At 37.3% G+C, this 24309-nt stretch overlaps 1 protein-coding gene across 1 annotated transcript in view; it reads right to left on the reverse strand.

Moving 5' to 3' along the window:
* PBX3 (PBX homeobox 3) overlaps positions 1-24309 on the reverse strand; it is a 287591-nt gene that overhangs the window by 32626 nt on the left and 230656 nt on the right. Inside the window, 1 exon segment of the mRNA XM_020967606.2 lies at positions 18496-18631. Within this exon segment, the coding sequence (XP_020823265.1) occupies positions 18496-18631 (136 nt within the window).

Below are 24309 nucleotides of genomic sequence, written 5' to 3' on the forward strand. Positions count from 1 at the left end.
GGCCATATTTGAACTCAGGTCCTCCTGATTCCAGGGTCTAGCTATTTGTCTAGCCATTCTGGAGAGCAATCTGGAACTATGCCCACAAATTTATTAAATTGTACATACCCACTGACCTGGCAATACTGACCTTAGGTCTATACCTCAAAGAGATCAAAGAAAAAGGAAAGGGTTCATGTGTACAAAAATATTTATAACCATTTTGTAGTGGCAAAGAACTGGAAACTAAGTGGTACTCATAAACTGGGAATGGTTGAACAAGCGTAGCATATGAATGCAATGGAATATTACTGCGCTCTAAAAATAATGATTTTAGAGAAGTTTGGGAAGGGTCATATGAACCAATGAAGAGTGAAGTAAGCACAAGCCAAACAATTATTATAATGACAATAACATTGTAATAACAAACAACTTATATAGATTTAAGAACTCTGATCAATGCAACAACCAGCCAATATTCTAGAGAACCAATGATTCCACCCACCTATTAGAGAGGTGATGAACTCAGTGTGTAAAATGAGACATATGGTTTTTGACATGATGAATGAGAGAATATGTTTTGTTTGAGTATGCATATTTTAGAAAGTCAATAAGTATTTATTAAATGACTACTATGTTCCTGGCACCATGCTAAGTGCTGAGAACACAAAGAAAGCTAATACATAGTCCTCTTTCTCAAGGAGATCAGAGCTTAATGGAGGAGAAAAAATGCAAACAACTATGTAAGAACAAGTTACACAGAGGATAAATTACAAATAAACAACAAAGGGAAGATGCTAGAATAAAGGCGGATTAGGAAAGGCTTTCTGGAGAAGGTGAGATTTTAGGTAGGAACCTGAAGGAAGCTAGAGAAGCCAGGAGTCAGAGATGAGGAGGGAGAGCATTCCATGCATGAGAGACACAGAAAATGCCCAGAATCAAAAGATAGAGTATCTTGTGGAAGAAAGAGTAAAGGAGGCCAGTGTCTCTGTATCACATAGTATGTGGCAGGAAATATGGCATAAGAAGATTGGAAAGGTGTGGAAGGTGTTCGTTATGAAGGTTTGAATGACAAACAGAATATTGCGTATTTGATCTGGGAGGTAATAAGGAGCCATTAGAGTTTGAGTAAGAGGTTCAGACTTGCACTTAAGGAAAATGACTTTGATGGCTGAATGGAGGATGAACTGGAGTGGGAAGAGACTTCAGGAAGGGAGACCAACTAGAAGGCTAATTTAATAGTTCAGGTATGAGGTGATGAAGCCTCCACCAGAGTGGTGGCACTGTCAGAGGAGAGAAAGGAGCATATACAAGTGATGTTATGAATATAAAGTTGACAAACCCGGGCAACAGACTGGATATGGGAGGATGAGAAAGTGAAGAAGTGAAGATGACACCTAGGTTGCAAGCCTGGGTAACAGGGAAAATGGTAATACCCTGAAAGTAAAAGGGAGGTTAAGAAGAGGGGAATGTTTTTGGGGAAAGATAATGAGTTCAGCTTTGGACATGTTGAGTTTAAAGTGTCTACAGGCATCTACATGCATCCCACTTGATGTATCCAACAGGCAGTTGGGAGATGTGAGACTGGAGGTCAACAAGAGAGGTTAGGGCTTAATAAGTAGATCTGAGAATCATCAGCAGAGATGATAATGCATCCATGGGAGCTGATGAGATCACCAAATGAACTAGTGTAGAGGGAGAAGAGAAGAAGGGCTAGGACAGAGGCCTGTGGGACACTCACTGTTAGCTGGCATGATTTGGATGAAGATCCAGCAAAGGAGACTGACTGAGAAGGCGTGGTCAGATAGGGTGGGAGGAGATCCAGGAGACAGTAGTGTCACAAAAACCCAAAGAGAAGAGAGTATCAAGGGGAAGGGAGTAACAATGGTGTCAAAGGCTGCAGAGAGGTCTAGAAGGATGAGGATTGAGAAAAGGCCATTGGATTTGGCAGTTAAGAGATCACTGGTAACTTTGAAGAGAGCAGTTTTGGTTAAATGATGAGGCCAGAAGCTAGAGTAAAAAAGAGTTAAGAAGAGAATCACAGGAAAGGAAATGAAGGTACCTATTGTGGACAGTTTTCTCAAGGAGTTTAGCCAGCAAAGAGAGAAGAGATATGGGATGATGTTAGTGGGGAAGGGTAGATCAAGTAAGGATCTTTTGAAGATGGGAGAGACATGGGCATATTTGTAGGCAGTTGGGAAAACAACCTGTAGACAGGAAGAAACAGCAGATAAGTGAGAGGGTAGGGACCATAGAAAGGGAAATCTGTGGATAAGACAGGATGGAATAGAATCATTTTTGCATGTGGAGAGGTTTTCAAGGAAAAAGGTTGCCTCTTCATGTGAAATGAGCGAAAGGAGGAGATGAAAGTATAAGACATCTGGGTGATATGGAAAGAGGAAGAGGGTAAAAGTGAGAGTGCTCATCAAATGGCTTCATTTTTTTTTCCAGTAAAATATAAGGCAACATTCTCAGCTGAGAGGACAGGAGGAGGGGAACACAGGAGAGGTTGGAGAAAGCATAAAAAAGTTGAGAAAAGACAATGAGGTGAATGGGGTAGTAAATTAATTAGGGAGATATAAAAGAATTGCCTTGCTACAGTGAAGGCCTGGTTAAGATTATGTAACATAAATTTGTAGTGGACACAGTTAGCATGATTTATTATATTTCTCCAGCTTTGTTAAACAGCTCATCTGTAGAAGTGAAGACAATAGATACTGAGAGCAGAACAAGACACAGCAAAATCAGCCACAGGATAAGGGGACAAGTGACTCAAGAGAATAGAACATATTTGTTATAAGTTTTTGTTTTCGTTTCTTTCAGTGGGAGGTTGAGAGGGCGAGAGCATTGTTTTTAGTTCATCAAAAAAAAAAATAAAACCTAAAACAAAAACAAGGATAAAAATTTGCTCTGTATAGCAAATCCTACTTTACTCTCCCAGTCTCCAAGATGCAGAATATTGAGCTACTTGAGCAAAAATGATCCCCCCTACCCCACTAACATTCCCTGTTCTCTTATCCCCATCCACTCCTACCCATTTCTTCCATTGTTTCCACCGGACCACCCATTCTGCTAATGTAAAATTCCCTTCTACCTCTTTCCCTAGATCTCAAAATCCCATGTAGTTATCCCCCTTTCTTCCTTCACTTCAGTCTATGATGGCCTTTCTCCTTTCCAAGGCCACCCCTTCTACTTTTGCTCCTGCTCCCATCTCCTCCTGTGTATTCTGGCAGGTTACATCCTCCCCGACATTCTAATTTTCAATTACTGGATAGCTACTGGCTCCCTCCCTGCTACCTAAAATCATGCCCAGATCCTCCATATCCTTAGAAAAAATCTGTACTTGACCCTAGCTTTCCCTAGATCTATCTTCCTATATATTTCCTAATTTTCAAAGCCAGTATCCTGCAAATAACTGTCTATACATTTTGTCTCCAATTCCTCATCTCACTCATTTCTCAAATTGCAATACAGATTCTGACCTCATATCTTAATTGAAACTGTTTTCTCCAAAGTTACCAATGATCTCTTAGATGTAAAATCCCATGGTGCTTTCTCAGTCCTCACCCTTTCTTTACCTTCTATACCATGTGACCCTGTTGACCATTCTTTCTATATATTATCTCATCTTTGGGTTTTCTTTGTACACTTGTCTCAGCATTCTTCCCTACCTGTCTGGCCATTCGTGAGTTTCCTTTGCTGTATTACCATTCATATCCTGCCCCCCTGCTGTGAGTGTACCCTAATCCTCTATCCTGGGAACTCTTTTCTCTTTAAAATCTCTCAATAATCTCATTAGCTCCACTGGTTAAATTGCAGGTCCTCAGCCTAAACTGTCCCTGAGATCTTGGAATAACACAACCCTCAACATCCTCAAGAAAGCACCAACATGACCAACCCAGATATTCCCTCCAGAAGTGCACAAAGCCTGGCCCTAACATCAAGGCTATTGTTAGGAAGTAGATTGGAAGAATGAGCTAACAACATAAAAAAGAATCCCACCATAAAAAACTATTATGGTGACAGGGACACTCAAGGCACAAACACAAAAGAAGAGAATGATTCCAAAAATCTATAAGGCAAAGCCTCAGTGAAAAACATAGCTATGGCACAAATTCAACTAAAACTCCTGGAAAAGATGAAACAATAGGGTTGTTGTTTTTTTAAAAGAGTTTAAAGAGAATTTTATAAATGAAATGAAAGTACTAGAGGAGAAATTGAAAAGAAACAAGAACCATGAAAGAAAACATCGTAAAGGGAAAACAGCTTGGCAGCATAAGAGGTTCAAAACTTTACCCAAGCAACAAACTCCCAGAAAAATTAGAATGGACCAAATGAAAGTCAATGCCCCCAGAAGACAGTAAGAAGTAATAAAATGAAGTCAAAAGTCTGAAAAAAAAGGAACACATAATCTAAGTCAGTTTTTTTGCTATGAGATAGCTAACAGATTGAGGAAATCAGATTTAAGAATCAGGGGACTACCTGAAAGCCATGACCAAAAAAAAAAAAAGAGGGTCCACATCATATAAAAGAAAACTGCCCAGATCTCTTAGAACCAGAGGGCAAAGTGGAAATGGAAAGAATCCACCACTTACCTCCTGAAAGAAACCCTAAAATGAAAATTTCCAGCACCAATATAGACAAATTCCAGAGCTTCCAGAGCAAAGGAAAAAAATACTGTAAGCAGCCCAAAAAGAAAAAGAATTCAATGGGGCAGCTAGGTGGTGCAGTGGATAGAGCACCAGCTCTGGATTCAGGAGGACCTGAGTTCAAATTCAGCCTCAGACACATAACACTTAGTACCTGTGTGACCTTGGGCAAGTCACCTAATCCCATTGCCTAACCAAAAGAAGAAAAAAGAAAAAGAAAAAGAATTCAAGTACTGAGGAGCCATTGTCAGGATCATACACAATTTAGTAGCCACCACTGTAAAGGAGCAGAGAGCATGGAATACAATATTATGGAAAGCAAACGATATAAGCTTAAAACCAGGAATAATTTAGCCAGCAAAACTGAGTATAATCCTATAGGGGGAAAAATGGACCTTTAATGAAATAAAGGAGTTTCAAGTATTCCTGATGAAAAAAACATAGCAGCATAGAAACCTTAAAATTCAACCATAAGAGTTAAGAGGAACATAAAATGGTAACACAAATGAACAATGATAAAGGACTAAATAAGGATAAACTACTTACATTCTAATGTAAGCAGAGGATACATGTGTCCCCTCTGAACCCTATCACCAGCAGGGGCCAGAGGGAATGTAACTAGAAAAGGCAGGGTAGTCATTCAGTTATGTCTTGATGATATTAAGAAAAAGAATGAATAGAGAAGGTAAGAGAAATACATTAGGGGAGGGAAGTAAAAGGAAAAGGAAGAGTAGTGAAAATTATCTCACATAAGCAGAATATGCAAGTAGACATCTACACAAACAAGGAGGGAAGTGTGTGGGAAGGAGTGACAGGCATTTGAACCCCATTTTCATCTGAACTTCTCAAAGGAGGGAGGAATTACTCCTTCCCCCCATACATACACAGAGAGTTGGGTACAGAAATACATTTCATTTAACAGAGAAGAGAGAAGAAGAAATTAAAGGGAGGGAAGATTAAAGGAAGGATTAGTCCTAAGCAAAACAAACTAAGGATGTACAAAAATATTTATAGCTCTTTTGAAGTGGCAAAAATAGGAACCTGAGGGGGTATCCATAAATTGGGAAATTCCTGAACAAGGTACAGTATATAAATGTGATATAATAGTACTATGAGATAAGAAATAACTAAGGGAGTGGTTCCAGAGAAACCTGGGAAAACTCATATACACTTACGCAGAGTGAAGTGAAGAGAACCAGGAGAATAATTAATACAATGACAACAGTATGATAAAGAAAACCACTTTGGAGGAATTAAGAATTCTGGTAAATGTAATGATAGACCACAATCCCAGAGAACTAATGATGAATTAAGGTATCCACTTCCTGATAGGTGGCGCATAATAAGACATATATTTTTGGAACATGGCCAACATGGAAATTTATTTTGCTTGACCATACATGTCTATAACACGGGTTTTGCTTTTCTCTCATTCTCAGTTAGAGAAGTGGGGGCAGCTAGGTGGCGCAGTGAATAGAGCACCAGCCCTGGAGTCAGGAGGACCTGAGTTCAAATGTAGTCTCACACCAGACGCCTCACCCCCCCCAAAAAAATGAAAATCAGAGAAGTGGAATAGGGAGAAGACTGGTTTTTGTTGATGAAACAATTTTTAAATTTTTAATACTTTTCTAATTTTTTTTTTTGGTGAGGCAATTGGGGTTAAGTGACTTGCCCGGAGTCACACAGCTAGTAAGTGTCATGTGTCTGAGGCCAGATTCGAACTCAGGTCCTCTTGACTCCAGGGCCAGTGCTCTATCTATTGTGCCACCTAGCTGCTCCTACTTTTCTAATTTTTGTAAAAACATCATTTTGAAATTGTTTCTAGTTTTATAAAAAAGGATGTTAAAGATGGAAGGGAACACGGAATGCAGACTATTCGACAAAATCTAGATCATCTCTTTTATTTCAGAGATGAGGAAACTCAGACCAAGAAAAAGGAGGTGATTTGCCCAAACTCACGCAAATAGGTAACACAGAGCTGGGTCTAGAATCCAGTTCTCCTAAATCCCAATTCAGTGTTCTTTTTATTATGCTATGAAAAGAATGATATCAATAAATACTTCTTTAAATTAATGCTTAAATATCTCCATATTTTCATTTTATAATTTCAGGGAAATCTAAACTTTGCAAGGAAAATAACTATTGTTTGGGTATCTTCTCAAACCTTGTGTCTGGGATTTTCTTCAAAAACATAATTCTAAATTAACACCAGGCCCAACATATCTGTAGCAAATACATCATGCTTCAGTCTGGACTTGACTTTAGAACAATGGAGCTAATCATGGAAATTATGTGTTCTAAGAGAACTAAAAAATCCTTTACATACTAGTTAAGGGCTACATTTTCTTAAATTCTTAAGGATAAGGTTTATTTTCAAGGAAGTACTATATCCACATTAAAGTCTACTATTTCTTTATAACTTGTTTGATTGTTCTTTGCACTCTGTCTAGTCCAGGATCAGGAAATGTGATAGGATTCTTTACAGAATAGAGTGCCTAACATAATTCTTTCAAGACAGAGCAAAATCATTCCTTAGCAAACATTCCATTTTCTATACACTTGTCTCTAGTATATTCAGGATTAATCCTTTTTTTACCTTCTGTCTACTGCCAACATAATTGAAGAAGCCTTTATAGATAGCTGAAATAGATGCTGTAATTTGATGCTAATCTTTTTTCTGTTCTAATTATGCTTTTAACTGGCTTCTCCTTATTTTAATAGATTTTTTTAATAAAGAAATCTTACTTACAAATTTTAATAAGCTTACTGTATACCCACAGCTTTGGCATAAGCTTTTTTTATGAGTAAGGAGACCTTAGACCACTAACCAGTTTGGAATCTCTAATGTAGCTTAGAGGGAAAAGCATGCCGCCTCAAGTAGAATGAGCACAGGTCTGGGAATCCAAAATCAGGACTCTGGAGTTGTGCTCCAGTTGAGGAAATCACTCTGTATGACTTTAGGCATATCAATTGCTAACTGTCTCAGTTTCCTCATCTGTAAAATGGATAATAATGTTGCAATACTATTCTACTTAACAGGGAAGGTAAAAGAAAAAATCACATTTTCCAAAGTACTTTGTAATCATTGAAGTGTTATAGATAAAACTGTCACAATCATGGCCAGAAACCCTTTGGCTGGCATTAATGAAAATGGAATACTAAACTAACTTCAGTAATGGGTCTCTTCAGAAGAGGTGATCATTGCTGTTAAATTGACTGTCTGTCTTTAGAATACAGGTAAGATAGTTAAGGGAATAGGTAACTGTTAAAAAAAATTAACTTGATTTTTATAAAGTGTAACTGTTTAATTTCTCTCATTGCATATATGTTCTATAAAAGGGATTTAGACAGAATCAAATGTAAAAAACATTTATTAAGTACCTACTATGTGCCAAGGGGCACTGTGGCATAGAAAGTTGTCCTCAGAGCAGCTGAGGCAGCCAGGTAGTACAGCGGATTGAGTACAGAGCTTGGAGTCAGGAAAGCCTGAGTTGAAATACCAGCCTCAGACACTTACTAGCTGTGTGACCCTAGACAAGTCACTTAAACCTCTGTTTGCCTCAGCTTCCTCAATTATAAAATGAGGATAATAATGACATCTACCTCACAGGGTTGTTGTGAGGATCAAATGAGATCACTGTAAAGCACCCAACAAAGTGCCAGACACATAGCTGTTCAGTCGTTTCACTTGTGTCCAACCCTTCGTGACCCCATTTGGGGTTTTCTTGGCAAATGACACATAGTAGGCACTTAATAAATATTTGTTTCCTTCCTTCCTCAGAATTAAGAAGACCAAGGTCCATCCTCTGACACATACAGCTGTGTGACCTAGGCAAGTCATTTAACTTCTAAATCCTCTAACTTCTAGATCCTCAAACACCAAAGATATAAAATTGTGCCACAGTGCAGCTTGAACTAGATTAAAATGTAACTGGGAGACATTTAACAAATTTTTTTTTAAATACAATACAACATGGATGATGTTAATTTGTGACTTACTAGGGCAATATGGAGCCTACCGGCACCCATTTCTTTCTGATTTTGATACCACTGCTTTAGGCAGATCTCTGGTACTAGAAGATAGGTATAGAGAACTGGCCAAAATGAATTGACAGGAATTTCCTCATCCTGGAGCTCCATATATAAATGAAATCACAAATCCAGCCTCTATTTCTATCTCTATTATGTGCCAGGAACTAGGAGATTTAAAAATAAAAAAACACATACTTTCTGTCCTCAAAGGACTTATAATTTAGTGCAATGGATGGAAATACATATACATTACAATGATTAAGTGCATAAGAGAATTCAGAAAGGCCTGAGAATTTTGAGAAGGTAGAGATAGGAGAATGCTCCATGGAAGAGACGCCCCATGGGCTGTACCTTAAAGGATAAAGTTCTTATGAGGAAGAAAGAATGAGGAAAAGGGTCAGTTTCAGACATGAATAAAAGGGTATAGAAATACACAGAAGTACCATTTGTATAAGAGAACAAGAAGAGACAGGAACAAAACAAGTAGTCTCTTCTATCTGGAATGTAAGAGTGTTTCAAGGTGAGTTATATAAAATAAAGCTAGAAAGGTAGGATGATTCTGGAGGGTGGTTAGGCTTGAATGTAAGATCAATAATAACTCTTATTTCTATAGCATCTTAGGGTTTTTGTAATGCTTTTCTTCATAGCCGCCCCATAAGGCAGGTAATGAAGGCACCTAGGTTGCATAAGGAATAGAGTAAAGGACCTGGAGGCAGGAAAATATGAGTTTAAATTCTGCCTCAGACATTTAATAGTTGTGGCAAGTCACACCTGAAAACACTCCTTGAGGTAGGCGTACACTTTCAATCTGGTGAATGCAGTTTTTCTGATTGACCTGGTATAGAACACAATTTACACAACAATATGTAGTTTCTTCCATTTAGTTCAATATTACATAGCCTATCAGAGCAAGGCTGCATATTTGTGTAATGTTGCATTTTAGTTATAACACTTTATGGCATATAATTCAGTCTGGATCAACAACTTCTCTCAGTCTCAATTTCCTCATCCATAAAATGGGGATAACGAGCATCCACCTTACAGGGTTGTTGTGAGGATCAAATGAGAAAATACATCTGGAAAGCACTTTGGAACTATGCCCAAAGGGCTATAAAACTGTGCATACCCTTTGACCCAGCAACACCATTTCTAGGTCTGTATCCCAAAGAGCACGAAAAAAAAGGAAAAAGGGACCCACATATGCAAAAATATTTATAGCAGCTTTTTCTGTGGTGACAAAGAATTGGAAATTATGGGGATGCCCACCAATTGGGGAATGGCTGAACAAGCTGTGATATGTGAATGTAATGGAATATTATTGTGCTATGAGGAATGATTGAGCAAGTGGACTTCAGAAAAACCTGGAAGGACTTATATGAATCGATGCTGAGTGAAGTGAGCAGAACTAGGAGAACGCTATACATAGTAACAGCCACATTGTATGATGACTGACTTTGATAGACTTAGCTCTTTTCAGCAACACAAGGATCTAAGAAAGCTCTAAAAGACTCATGATGGAAAATGCTATCCACATCCAGAGAAAGAACTATGGAGTCTGAATACAGATTGAATAATACTATTTGATCTCTCTTTTTTGTTTTGTTTTGTTTTGTTTCTTCTTTTTTGTGGTTCCTTCTATTGGTTCTAATTCTTTACAACATGACTAATGTGAAAATATGTTTAATAGGAATGTATATGTAGAGCCTATATCAGATTGCTTGCTGTCTTGGGAGGGAGGAGGGGAAGGAGGGGGAGAAAATTTAAAACTCAAAAGCTTATGGAAGTTAATGTTGAAAACTAAAAATTAATTAATTTTTTAAAAAAGGAAGAACATTGGGTTAAGAGTCAGAAGAAAAAAAAAAGAAATTACTTTCACCAAGTACAGATTCAGAAATAATTTCTTCCTCTGTGAATTTTCACAGACTTACTGAAAAGGGATGAGAATACAGGCTAATCTCAATATCAACAGTTTATTTGGACTGCAGGCCCAACAACAACAACAAAATTTAACCTACTAATGCAGTCTTAAGTGGAATTAATAGTCATATTACCCAGAAGGAGAGAGATAGCAATCCAACTATCCTGTTCTCTGAACCGACCATATCTAGATACCACATTTTAGGAAAAAATATTGAAAAGCTGAAGCATATCCAGAAAAAGGAAATGAGAAAGACAAAAGGATTAAGAGTCATACAATACAATGCTTAGTTAAGGATTTGGAGGTGTTTAAATTTTTTATTTTAAATAATTTTTTTAAAAAATAATTTTATTGATATAGTTTTTGTATTGCTAAGGTTTCTCCCTTATCCCTTCTCATCACCCCTTCCAGGTCTATCCCTTATAACAAAGAGTTTGTTTTTTAAAAATAGAAAAATTTCTCAGCAAAACCAATTAACATAAAAAAATATGATATTCAATGATCCACATGATGACCCCCACCTCTGTAAAAGGAGATGGAGGGAGGGAGGCATCTTCTCATCCCTCTTCTTTAGGGCCAAGCTTGTTCTTACTTTGGATTATTCCTTTTGGGTTATTTTGTGGTTCTTATCATTTACAACTATAGTTATTGTGGAGGCTGGTTTTTCTGGCTTTTTAACCTAGAGAATTCTTAAGGAAAACATGATCATAGTCTTAGTATTTGAGGGACTGCTAAGTGTAAGAAGGATCGGACTTGTTTTACTTGGCTAATGATGACACAATTTGGAATCAATCAAGGAAATTATAGAGGCAGATTTTCTATCAATGAGGAAAAACTGGAGGAATTCCAAATTAACATTTGGAACTGCCTTAAGAAGTAATGCGTTCCCATACCTGGTAGTCTTTAAATATAAACCATAGCAATTCTTATCAAGGATGTTATAGAAGGGATTCATGCTTAAGGAATGGCTTAGAAAAAATGACCTCTGAAGTCCCTTACAACTCTGACAGCCTTTCATTCTGTACATAATTTCTTTATTAAAACCCCCCAAATTTGCCAAAGCTGTTTTTTATTATACTATAAGGCAAATGAAGGCAATTACTTAAACATTTGGTTTTTAAAATAAAAATTAGTAGAATGCTTAGAAAATGCTCTGAAACCTCATTAATTCAAAATAACTACTGGGAATCCTATCTGAAGTGATGCAAAATTTAAAAGTCATTCCTTATAATAGTAGGTACCTCTGACTACTGCAAATAAAAGACCCTCCTCCCTCCTAAAAAAAAAAAGACATATTGAGGAAGGGGATTCCTGTTTACGTAGAAGTTGAACTAAAGGATTTCTGAGGCACCATTCCAGTTCTGGGATGCTATGGATATGTCCACATAAGGACATGTCAAACTAACTAATTCTTCAATAATGGACTGACAAGTCTGAAGAGCTGGCATAAACTAAACATAAACCAAAACACCTGAAAACACTCCTTGAGGTAGGATGACATTTTCATCTAGTGAATGTAGCTTTACTAATTGACCTTGTGCAGACATTATTTTCATGTCAATATGTAGTTTCTTCCATTTAGTTCAGACAATATTACATATCCCATCAGAACAAGGTTGCTTATTTGAGTAATGATGCATTTTGGCTATAACAGTATGGCATATAATTTTACCTGGATCAACAAATATTCATCATGTACCTAGCCCTTACCTTAGCTGTAGAGAGACAAAGATGAAAGAAGAGAGTCCCTAAGATCAATGAGTTTATAATCTAATAGGAGGAACAGAAATATAACTGTACTACAAGGCAGAATGGAATAAGTGAAAAAGAGAGGCTCCAAATAAGTGTTATAAGAAATTTTTAAAATGTATGGCTTAAAACTTGGTGGGTTCAGTCATCGGTTTGACTATTTAAACAAAGATGTAAATATCAAGGACTGGATTTTACATTCCCATGGATCTGTGCCTACAGTCAATGAGAAACAGATTCACAGATTCAAGTAAAAGTGAATGACTACATCATATGTATGTGCAAAGAAAGAGAGAGAGAAAATAAGATATATGTGGAAAGATATTTATCTTAAACCAAACGGATTCCATCTCAAGTCAATCAAAAAACATCAGAATATAAAAACCATTTCATAGACTTCTGTAACAAACTTAACATTGAGTCTTAATTATAGAACTAAAGGTTACTCTAGAGGTTGTGTGGCTAATAATGCCAATACTAGAGACAGCAAATCATTAATAGTTAACATGCTAACCTCAGGCATTGTTCCTTTAAATATATAATGATTTAAAATATTGAGAGGCAAATCTCACTGGAATTGGAATGGATCAGTATTTTGGACCTCACAAGCACAGTTGGAGAGTTTTAAATTTAGAAACTATTGTTAAAATTCATTTCATGTGACTCCCAAAGGAACACTGTTTCACATAGGGTCAGCTGTTCCTTATATCACAGTTCCATTGCAAAGAATCTCATATTCTACCAACTTTTTCTTCTACAAGTAAATGCTTTTCAACTGTCAGTTTACGTTTCAAAGCTAATGGCAATAGGGTATGCAAGGATCCCAGTCTTTACATAAAAGGCCTCTGTGTTTAATTCAGACAAAAACGGGGGCCATAACTGAAAAGCATTTTGCTGTAAAACAATATCTAATATTGAAGCACTACAATTAATTCATTTAAACATTTATTAAATGACTATATGCACAGCATTATGTCCAGACAAGGGAAGAGACATAAATTTACAAGTTCTCGGCCCTAATAGAACTTAAGAGTCCAGTGGGAAAAGATAAGATATAAACACAAATATGGCAGCTAGGTGGCACAGTGAATAGACTACCAGGAATGCAGTCAGGAAGACCTAAGTACAAATCTAGCTTCAGACACTTACTAGCTGTATGACCCTCGGCAAGTCACTTAACCCTGTTTGCCTCAGTTTCCTCATCTGTAAAAAAGAGCTGGAGAAGGAAATGGAAAATCACTCCAGTGTCTTTGCCAAGAAAACCCCAGTTGGGGTCATGAAGAGTCAGATATAACTGAAACAACCGAACAAACATAAATATAATAATATGCAACATTACTCAAGTGGATTAGAAAAATATAAAATAAATTGCTATGTGAGATTCAAAGGGAAAAATATACCGCCAATAGAGAGAACTTAGAGGAAGCAGATAAAATTTGAGTTAGGTTTTAAAGGACAAGAAATAATTTGGTAGAACAAGAGGAGGAGGGAGAACATTATAGGCCTAGGGAACAATGTAAACAAAGGCATGGAGATGGGAGAGTGAAGGGTATGTTCAAGGGACAGAGTAGTTAGAATAGTCTGGAGAATCAAGCAATCAATCAATATGCATTTATTAAGCTCACACTATGTGCCTGTACACCTGTGCAGAGGATTTTTAAAAAAAGAAAAATAAGGAGTTTTGCTCCCCGAGGAGTTTACTTTCTAATGGGAAAGGAAAATATGTGCATATACAGATTACATAAATACATACATACATACATACATGTATATATATATATATATATATATATATATATACATACACACACACACACACACACATATATACACACACACACACATAAATATATATATATAAGTGTGGCAGGGAAGGGAACCTAGGAAAAGTCCCCTGAAGAAAGTAGTGATTAAGATGAGTGCTGAAGGAAGAAAGGATTTCTAAGAAGCGGAAGGAAGGATGGAGAACATTCCAGTCAAGATAGACACTAGTAGAAAAGCAAAGAGATGGAAGATGGAGCATCAAGCACGAGGGACAGTAAGGACGTTGGCTTGCCTAGACAAGACAGTAGTGACTGCTAGGGGGGTAGTGTGTACAAGACTTAAAAGTTAGGAAAGGGTCCTGCAGTGAAGAGCTTTACCTGTCAAACAGAGGTTTACCTTTAACCTTAGAGCTAATACTGAATTACTAGAGTTTACTGAAGGAGAGGGGCAGTCAACAGTCAGACCCACAAATAAAAAAAAACCCATTTTGTCAGGGATATGGGGGATGGATTGGAGTACAGAGAGACTTGAGGCAGAGAGACTAATTAGAAGACTATTGAAGTAGTTGAGGTCAGAGGTGATGAAGACCTGGACTAGATAGCAGTAAGGTGAATAAAAATAAGAGGATGAAATAAGAGATGTTGCGAAGAAAGAAACAAGGAGATTTGGCAACTGACCAGAGATGTGGAATAAGTGAGAGTGAGGCATCAAGAATGGCATCCAAGATGCAAACCCAGGTAACTGGAAAGCTGATGCTACTTTCAACAACAATTATGAACTCCAGAAGAGGGGTAAGTTTAGATGAAAGAGTAAGTTCTGTTTTGGACTTGCTGAGTTTGGGGTGTCTTTAGCATACTCAGTTTGAAATGTCTATTTGGCAGCTGGTTATCCAGGACTACAACTCTGGTGAGAGACTAAGGCTAGATATATAGGTCTGAGAATCATCTGCATTGAGATGATACTTGAACCCATAGAAGCTGATAAGATCACTAAGTGAGAATGTAAAAAGAAAAAAAAAAGAGAGGGCCCATAATAGCCTTGGGGTATACCTACAGTTGGTATGTGTGTCATGGCTAAAATTCCAACAAAGGAGAAGTCAGACAGTAGAACCAAGAGAAAATAAGTGCCACAAGCCTCAAAAAGGAAAGAATATCCAGGAGGAGAAAGTGGTCAACAGTGTCAAGTGCTGCAGAGAGTTCAATCGAGAAGAATGAGGATTAGTAAAAAAAAACATTTTATTTGTCATTTAAGAGATCATTGGCAACTTTGAAGAGAATAGCTTTGGTTGAGATGTGAGATAAGAAGCCAGACTGCAAAGAAATGAGAAATGAGTGAGACAAGAGGAAGTCGAAGAAACAAGTATAGACAGTTATTTCTAGGAGGTTGGCTGAGCAAGGAAAAGAAATGTAAGATAGCTAGCAAGAATGGTACAATCAAGTTAGGGATTTTTAAGGATAAGGGAAACCCAGGAATTTTTTAGGCCATGAGGAAATAACCAGTAGATAATGAGAAAATGAAGACTAGAGAGAAGTGGGGAGGGAGGCAGAATAGTGTGGGCAATCTGCTGGGAAGGACAAGAGGGGATAGGGATCAAAGTCTGGCCTTGGTGATGAAAAGAGCCACCTCTTGGAGTAAAGGAGTAGACAATGGGGGATGATATCAAAGGGATTTGTAAAAATGAGGAGAAAGGGAGAAGTTTACAGTGAATGGCTTCAATTTTTTTTTTTGTAAAGTATGAGGTGAAGTCCTCTGTTAAGAAGGTGGGGGAGAGGTTGTGGGAAGCTTAAGAAGTTTTGGAATAATCACTGTGGTAATTAGAACAGAAAATCAAGTAGAGAGGAGGAAAAGGAACAATATGAAAGAATTCTGGAAAAATGGAATAGTACCATATTGTTGAAAGCCCTGAATGCCAAACAGAGTAATTTGTATTTGTTAAGCAATAGGGAATCACTGACAACGGTTATGTTTATTCAGGTTATGTCTTGCAAAAATAAATCAATTTCTCCCCAATGAAGGCTCTGGATCACCATCTCAGTCAGCCAATCCAGAATTATTTGCCCTCTGGTAGGCAAGACAATTCAGGTGTAAAAATAAGTGTAGCAGAAAGATCATCAGATTTGGAATGACAGGAACTAGCCAGGTTTAAGTTACAGTTCTGCCTCCTGCTTGCTACAAAATCTTAAGACAAGTCACTCGACCTCTCTGAGGCTCAGTTTCCTCATTTATGAAATGGTCGTTCTAAAAATTATACTACCTACCTCATGAGCCCATAAGCAAAGAAAAGTATGTAAATTAAGTAGTTTGTAAAACAGTGACAATTACATGTGAGCTATATTTATGTATCTGACGGCCTTTTCTCAATCCTCATCCTTCATGAACTCTCTGCAGCCTGTGACACTGTCCATCACCCTTCTGTCCTTGACACTCTCTCCTGTCTAGTTCTCTCTCTCATTCTCCTTCCACTTATCTGATCCCTCCTTCTCAGTCTCCTTTATTGGATCCTCATCCACACCATTCCACTAACTGTAGACGTCCACCAAAGCTCTGTCTTGGGTTTTCTTCTTTCTACACAGTATCTTATTTGATGAATTCATCAGCTACTATGGCTTCACTTATCATCTCTATGTTGAAGATTCTCAGACATATATATGTATATATACATATATGTGTATGTATATATGGGGCACACACACATACATAGATAGATAGATAGATACATACATACATACATACATACATACATACATACACACATATATATCTGGCCCTAACCTCTCTCTACGGTCTCCCATCACCAACAACCTATTGGACATTTCGAACTAGATGTCTCATAGATATCTTAAATCAACATGTCCAAAACTAAACCCATTAAATCGACTCCCAAATCCTCCCTTCTTCTTAACCTCTTCATTACTGCTGAAGCTCTTCCCTTTACAATTGTTCTGTGAGATAGGTATGGGCAAAACTCATCCTCCCCTTTTGACTGTTGAGGAAATTTCAGGTCCAGAGAAGTTGTGAAATTCCCAAGGTCACTCATACTCACATTGCATATCCAATTGTTACCATATCCTGTCATCTCTACCTGTACAACAGCTCTCTCTACATAAGAGTCCCTTCTCCATGTTCACTAGCCACCACACTGGTTCAGGCCGCCACTATTTCATGCATAGACTAATGCAATAACCTATGGTTAGTCTCCGTGTGTTATGTCTCTCCCTACCCTAGTCCAACCTCCACTCACCTGCCAAAATGATCTTTCTAAAGTCTGACCATATCACCCTGCTAATTAATAAACCCAAATAGCTCCCTATTATGTCCAGGATCATATATAAAGTTCTTTGTTTGGCATTTAAAGCCATTTACAACCCGGCCCCTTCCTACCCTTCTGGACATCTTACTTAGACTTTACTCCTTTCTACCTTTTCTACTATCCAGTGACACTGGCCTTCCTGTTGTTCTTCCTACAAGATAATCCATCTCCCAAATCTGTCTTTCCCCGGCTGCTCCTCAGGCTTGGGATACTCTCCCTCTCTCAATCTCCATCTCCTCATTTCCTTCAAGCATTAGCTCACACCCCACTTTCTGCAAGAGGTCTTCACCAGTTCCCCCCTGTACTAGTGCCTCTCCTCTGAGATGATCTCTCATTTATCGCACATATATCTTTTATGTATGTACATAAAAGTTTACATGCTGTCTTTCCCTTTGGAATGTGAGCTTTTTGAAGGCAGTATGCCTGCTTTTGCCTTTCTTTGTATCCCTAGCACCTAGTAATGTGCCTGGCATATAGTAAACTCTTACTAAATGCTTAGTGGTATATTTTTATTGTTATTATTGCTTGCCTATATAGAATATCTCCACTCACTTTGTGAAAGATGCCTACAGACTAGAGGTGGACAATGAGATACATATTTTCAAACACTGCAAGGTATGGAATTGTTTTGCTTAACTATATTTGTAACAAGAAAAGGCTTTTGTATTTGGTAGGGGAAGCAGAGGAGGCTGTAGAATGTAGAATGAAATCAATGCCAAAAACACCCACCAATGAAACATGTTAAAATTACAGAAAACACAAAAGGAAACTGAGCAGAGGACACCAACAAGCAGGGCAATGTTGGCACTACTGTGTCATAATTTTAAAAAAAAATTTAACAAAAGTTCAAGTACACAAAAAAGTCAAAATGTGAGGCCAGAATCCTCCCATCTCAGGAGGGAGGAAAGGAAGAGGAAGAGTTATTAGTTAAGAATGTCATCAACTTGGGAAGTTGGAACACTCTTGTAGGATAAAATAGGGGGTGATGGCATTACTAGGACTGAGGAAAAGAAGCCTGGCTCTGCTGGCAACTTCTTACGCTTCTTGTAAGAGAGAGGGTGTCAGGACCATGATAAAGCAATGTCTCATCTTACCTGTGACACTGTGATGCTGCATTTCTTTGCCAGCTCTTCTTTGGCTTCTTCACTGGGGTAGGGATTACTGAGGTGTGAGTAAAAATATTCATTCAAGATTTCTGTTGCCTGTTTGCTGAAATTACGTCTTTTTCGTCTGAAAGAAAAAGAGAAAAAGTTAACCATGGACTAATGGAAGAGAGAGAAAAAGGAATAACAGTGGCTAAATATCTGCAGATGCAGAGAGAATATAAGGATATAATAAATGTTTTTAAATTATTTTTCATTAAAAAATTAATTTTAATTTTTTTTCAATTACTATGATACTTATAATGAAGTTGCTTACATTAACCAAAAGAACATACAATCTATTGTGAGACTATCTAGTCATTATCAAACAGGTTAGAAAAAAAAAAATTTTCTTCATTAACTTAACGTTCAAATAGTCAAGGGAAAAATATTATTTATATTAGTTTTACTTTGTTACTAAGTCTTTGAAATGTTTCACTCTATAGTGTCTACTAGATCTTATTTCAGATAGGTTGTGTACCCTTCCCCTAAAATTTAATATTTTCAAATGCAAAATTTAATGCTCAAAAACAATATAATCAATAGCAGGCTATACATTTATGGACCATATTGGTTCTAATAATAATAGCTAGCATTTGCATGGTATTTTAAGGTTTGAAAAGCATTTTATATATGTTATTTCATTTGATCCTAACAACCTTGTAAGCTTTATGTTATTATTTTCCCCATTTTATACATGAGGAAACAGAGGCACAGAGAGGTTAAGTGATTTGCCCAGTATCACACAACTAATTAACAATACTTCAAAAAGAAGTCTTTAAATGGCAGGGAAAAAAAACTGTAGTTATACATTGAAAAATAACACCAATTTTAGACACTTGGGCTTTATATGAGCGATTTGAGAAGTATAGCATGTAATCAGACCAATATGCTATCTAAGGAACAGACTTCCCTCCTATTTCAGTCATTTCTCTGAAAATGGCATGTTAAACACCTGGTTTACACATGGGTGGAATGGATTGTCCTTGCTTATAATGTTTAAGCTGAGGGAACCGGACAATTGGGTTTGGTCAAAAATAATTTCCATGAGACTAAAATTCTCATTGCTAGAATTAGTTCTTACAATTAAGGTGCTGTCTCCTGAGAAAATGAACACTTGTCACCCCTGGGAATGGGGGGGGGGGAAGGTGGCACTATAGCACTCTTTCAGTAACACATTAATAGGCATTAGTTAGATTTAGAGACTCTCAAAGGTGGGAACCTTAGAACACAGAATAGTACAATTTAGAATATGGAATCTTAGAGCTGAAAGGGAGCTTAACTTAAGTCAGAACATGGAACATAGGATTGCAGAGGGAAAAAAGTATTTATAAATAAAACAGGTTAGAACACAAAAAAGTAAAATCAGAAGCATTCATTTCATCCAACCTCCATCTGAAATATGAATTCTTTTACATCATTCCTATGCTAAATGGTTAGCCTTAACAGCTAGCTGTCACTTCAAAAGCAAAGAGAACCAGATGAGTAAGTGGCAGGTAAAAAGGTTTGAATCATGGGTTGCTGCAGGATAATATTGAGCAAATCATGACCTACTCTGGGCCTCAGAACCTCCTCTGTAAAACGAGGGATTTGGGATTAAATTATATTTAAAGCCCTACTATGTTAACAACTTTTTACTTCCATGTTTTAGAAGATCTTAGAAATAGTAGACTGCTTCCTAAGCTGGTAATCAACCTAAGTAGAGAAAAGAGCAGTGAACTTGGAGTCAGAATACTTGGTTTCAAATCCCAGATTTTCATTTGCTACCTATATGACCTTTGGCAAGTCATTTGCCCTGTCTGGGTCATAGTTTCCTTATCTTCAAAATAAGAAAGGGGTCAGTGAACTAGATTATCGCTAAATTCTCTTTCAACTCTAAAATCCCACTATTTTAAGAATAAATGTGGGAGGTTTTTCTGTTCAAATGCAAGCTCTTACTCCAGCAGGGTAGAGGGGGGTCTAGGAGATTTGTAGATTTGTTCTTAAATGTATTGCATGGGTATATGCTCCAGCCTGTCCAATTATCAAGAAAATGTGAGCATGGGCTTCCTGAAAGAAATGAGTGGGTTACAAGTCATAGTGAGCCAGGGAGTCATATATCTGTCAGATCATTTTTGCCCAGAGCAGAACATCTTTCCCCAGCATAGGGCTTGCTAAGAGGCACTACAAGAACAAATGAAACCCGAGCTGAGTATTTCCACACACTTGAAAATATAAGAAAGACTTCAATCATGTGCTTTATTTATTTTTGAGAAGAACATCCTTTAGAAAGTGTCCATTAAGCATTTTCCCCAAAGTCTCATTCCCCCCAGGGTTAGTTGCAATCAAGATGCCTGTGCCTTAGGCCACAGTGCAGTGGAGCATCAATCCCCAGAGGTGCAGCCCATCAGCACTGCAGCGCTGAATAACTACAGTCTTTACAGACAGAAAAGTCTCTTTTCAAAGCTCTGTTTATCATCTCATTCCATTCAGCTCATCCTGCCTTGTTAACCACACACTTCTTCAACAGGCAAGAATCAATCATTTCAAATGTTCAAAGGATAACTGACCACTGATGTGGTTACTATTTCCTGAAGCCCTCTCCCAGGGCAATGGAAAGAGCCCTGGACTTGGTATCAGAAAGGCCTGAATTCAAATCTCTGTTCTAACACTTACTGTCTAGATGGTGTTAGACAGACTATTATATAAGGCAACTCTGAAACTTTGAATCCAAGTCCAGTACTCAGGTACGTTGAGGCGGGGGGGGGGAGAAGAAGAGAGAGAGAGAGAGAGAGAGAGAGAGAGAGAGAGAGAGAGAGAGAGAGGGAGAGACAGAGAGAGAGAGAGAGAGAGAGAGAGAGAGAGAGAGAGAGAGAGAGAGAGAGAGAGAGAGAAAGCAGAAGAAAGGCAGAACATAATTCCAAGACAGAGAGAACAACATGAACAAATATGCAAGGGTCCACTGGGCTGAAGCACAGGGACATGTAGAAAAGATAAGCCTAAAAAAGTAGGTTAGAGTCAGATCATGGAGAATAATGAATGCCATGCTATGCTGTGGAAAATATGCTTTATTTCATAGGCAATGGAGAACTTCAATTGAAGATTCTTCCAAAAAAGAATGATATTATCAAGTAGTGCTTTGGGGAAATCAGTATGGAAATAATATGAAAGATGGATTGACAATAAAATAAATTTTAAAATGTTTTAAACAGATTTTATGAATTTAATTTAAACTTGAAATTAAAAAAGAATAGAAAAAGAAATACTAGAAGCACAGAGACCGATTAGGTTGTTGTCCACATGTAAAGTGAAAATGGCCTAAACTAGGATAGTGAAGTGTAGTGGAAAGAGGCCTGTGAGTGAGAAGACCTGGGTTCAAGTCCCTACTTGGCTCCACTAAACAGTTGTACAACTTGGGCAAATAACTTAACTTCAATGAGGCTCAGTTTCCTCATCTGTGAAATCAGTGTGTTGGACTAGACTATCTTTAAGGTACTTTACAACTCTAAACCCTATGACATAGGAATAAAAAGAAAGGAGTGGATCAAGAGATACTACAAAAGACAAATCAAAAAAATTGGATAATTGACTGGAGGTGGGGGGCAAGACAGAAGGCAGTTATCAAAGCTAATTCTGAGGTTTCAGACCTGGAGGAGAATAATAAATACCACTAGCTACCAAGTGCTCTCACAAATAACTAAGAGATAGCAATATGGTAAGAATGAAATTAGAAGCCAGAACTCTTGGATTCAAGCCCTGACTGCCACTTACCTGTGACCTTAGTTAGGCATATCACTTCACAATCTCCAAGCCTCAGTTACTTTATACACAAAAATGATTATAATAAACACTTGCTCTGTCTGCTACATATGGTTGCTATAATTAAACTGCTTTTTAAATCAACAAATGTCATGCAAAGTTTGCTATTATTATTTCTAATCTCACAAAGTTATTATTAGGATCAAATAAGATAACAAAATCTCAGAGTTGGACAGGATCCCAGGAATTGTCTAGTCCAACCCATATATAATTGCTAAGAAAAAAAGTTTATAAACTATGAAGAAATATACAAAAGATAAGTATTGGGACAGCGAAGTAGTGCAGTAGATAGAGCTCTGGCCTTGGGATCAGGAGGACCTGAGTTCAAATCCAGCCTCAGACCTTCAAACATTTATTAGCTGTGTGACCTGGGGCAAGTCACTTAACCCTGACTGCCTCATCAAACAGCAAGGAAAAAAAAGACAAAAGATAAGCATTGTATAAAGAGTGCTAATTTGGAATAATATGACTCGATATGGAACTCCTGACTGCCATTTATTCAATGTAGGACAATAGATAAATCACATCATTTCACTTAGCCTGTTTCTCCATCTAATAAATGGGAATAATAATAATTTACTACCTATTAACATAGAGTTTTTTGTGAGGAAAGTGACTTACAAACCCTCAAATATAATATAAATTAATTTTTATAATTATTACTATATTTTGAGAGATATAGCAGAGAGTTGTCCTCCAAATTAGAAAACTCTCAGTTCAAGTTCTGTATCTAATACAATTGGCTGTGTGATAATGAGCATGTCACTTAAACTCTCAGTACCCCCCAGGTAAATCTTTAAGACTATAAATTGCAGAAAAGATACCAATCTGACCTGATAGAGGAATTTGTTCACTGGAAAGTTTCTATACCAACGAAATCATAAGTCCATTAAAAAATTGTTAATAATAATTTCAGCAGAAACAGTGCCACAAAACTTGTTTTTCAATTTAGGAAACTAAAGTCACCTTCTTTAACAGTAAGAGAATCTGATGGGAATTATTACTCCTGTCAGATATCAACAGGGGAGAAAAAAAAATTGAAATATCTCTATCTCCGGAGATTAATTTTGGCCATGGTCTTAAATTATACCCGAGAATGCAAACTGTGACTGGTAAGACAGTTAAACATAACTGCCAATTAGGAAATCTACTGCTTTCACTTATGTGAACTTTGTTTTAAGTTTACTAAAAAATGAAGTCTTCATTCATTTGCCAGAAATTAAAATACTTTCTTGCTTGGGTTGGAGAGGATGTGTTTAAAGCATCTTTTTGTTTGTTTGTTTTGTACCAGAACTAGGACCAAAGCCAAAATGGCAATTTTGGTGTTAAAACTTACTTTCTTATGATTAGTAGGAATAATATGAGTTTGTAGGAGTAGAGGGTTTTAGAAAGGTAGAGGAGTAGGAAAAAGAATTGCCATGAAATAAAGCTTTAAAAAAATAGTGTTCTAGAATAGTTATTATTCTAAAAAAAAAAATTTAGCATGGGCTTCTATGAAATTTTCAAAGCCTGAAGTAATTTTACAGTATGATGAAGCCATAAAGTAGGAAAGCTCAGGGACTTGATGGTCTGTTTGGATTAGTGTCAACAGGTAGTGGAGACAAGACATAAGAATGAAACATGCATAGCAGCAGCACCTTATTGAGACTTACTGAATATACCATATATCAAAATTATAAGCTGGGACTTCACCAGATAAGGGATGAAAGGTATCCTACTTCCCCACTGGTTGCATTTTTAAATTCAAAATTCTCTTGCTCACTTTCAGTGTTTGGCCAACTCTCAGACAACTATAACTATCTGCTCAGGATTATTTAGGGCTTCTTTTGATACACTGTGTAACAGTCCTGAAATGGTGAGATTAGAATTAGCTGGTGACATGTGCAAAGAAGGTGACCTTGTGAAATTAACAAGGAAGGAATACTGCAGGGTGCATAAATCAGGGGGAATAGGGTAGTAGAGCCAGGG

The sequence above is a fragment of the Phascolarctos cinereus genome, unplaced genomic scaffold (genome assembly GCF_003287225.1).
Source record: "Phascolarctos cinereus isolate Bilbo 61053 unplaced genomic scaffold, phaCin_HiC Scaffold_2;HRSCAF=192, whole genome shotgun sequence".
NCBI classification, from domain to species: Eukaryota; Metazoa; Chordata; class Mammalia; order Diprotodontia; family Phascolarctidae; genus Phascolarctos; species Phascolarctos cinereus.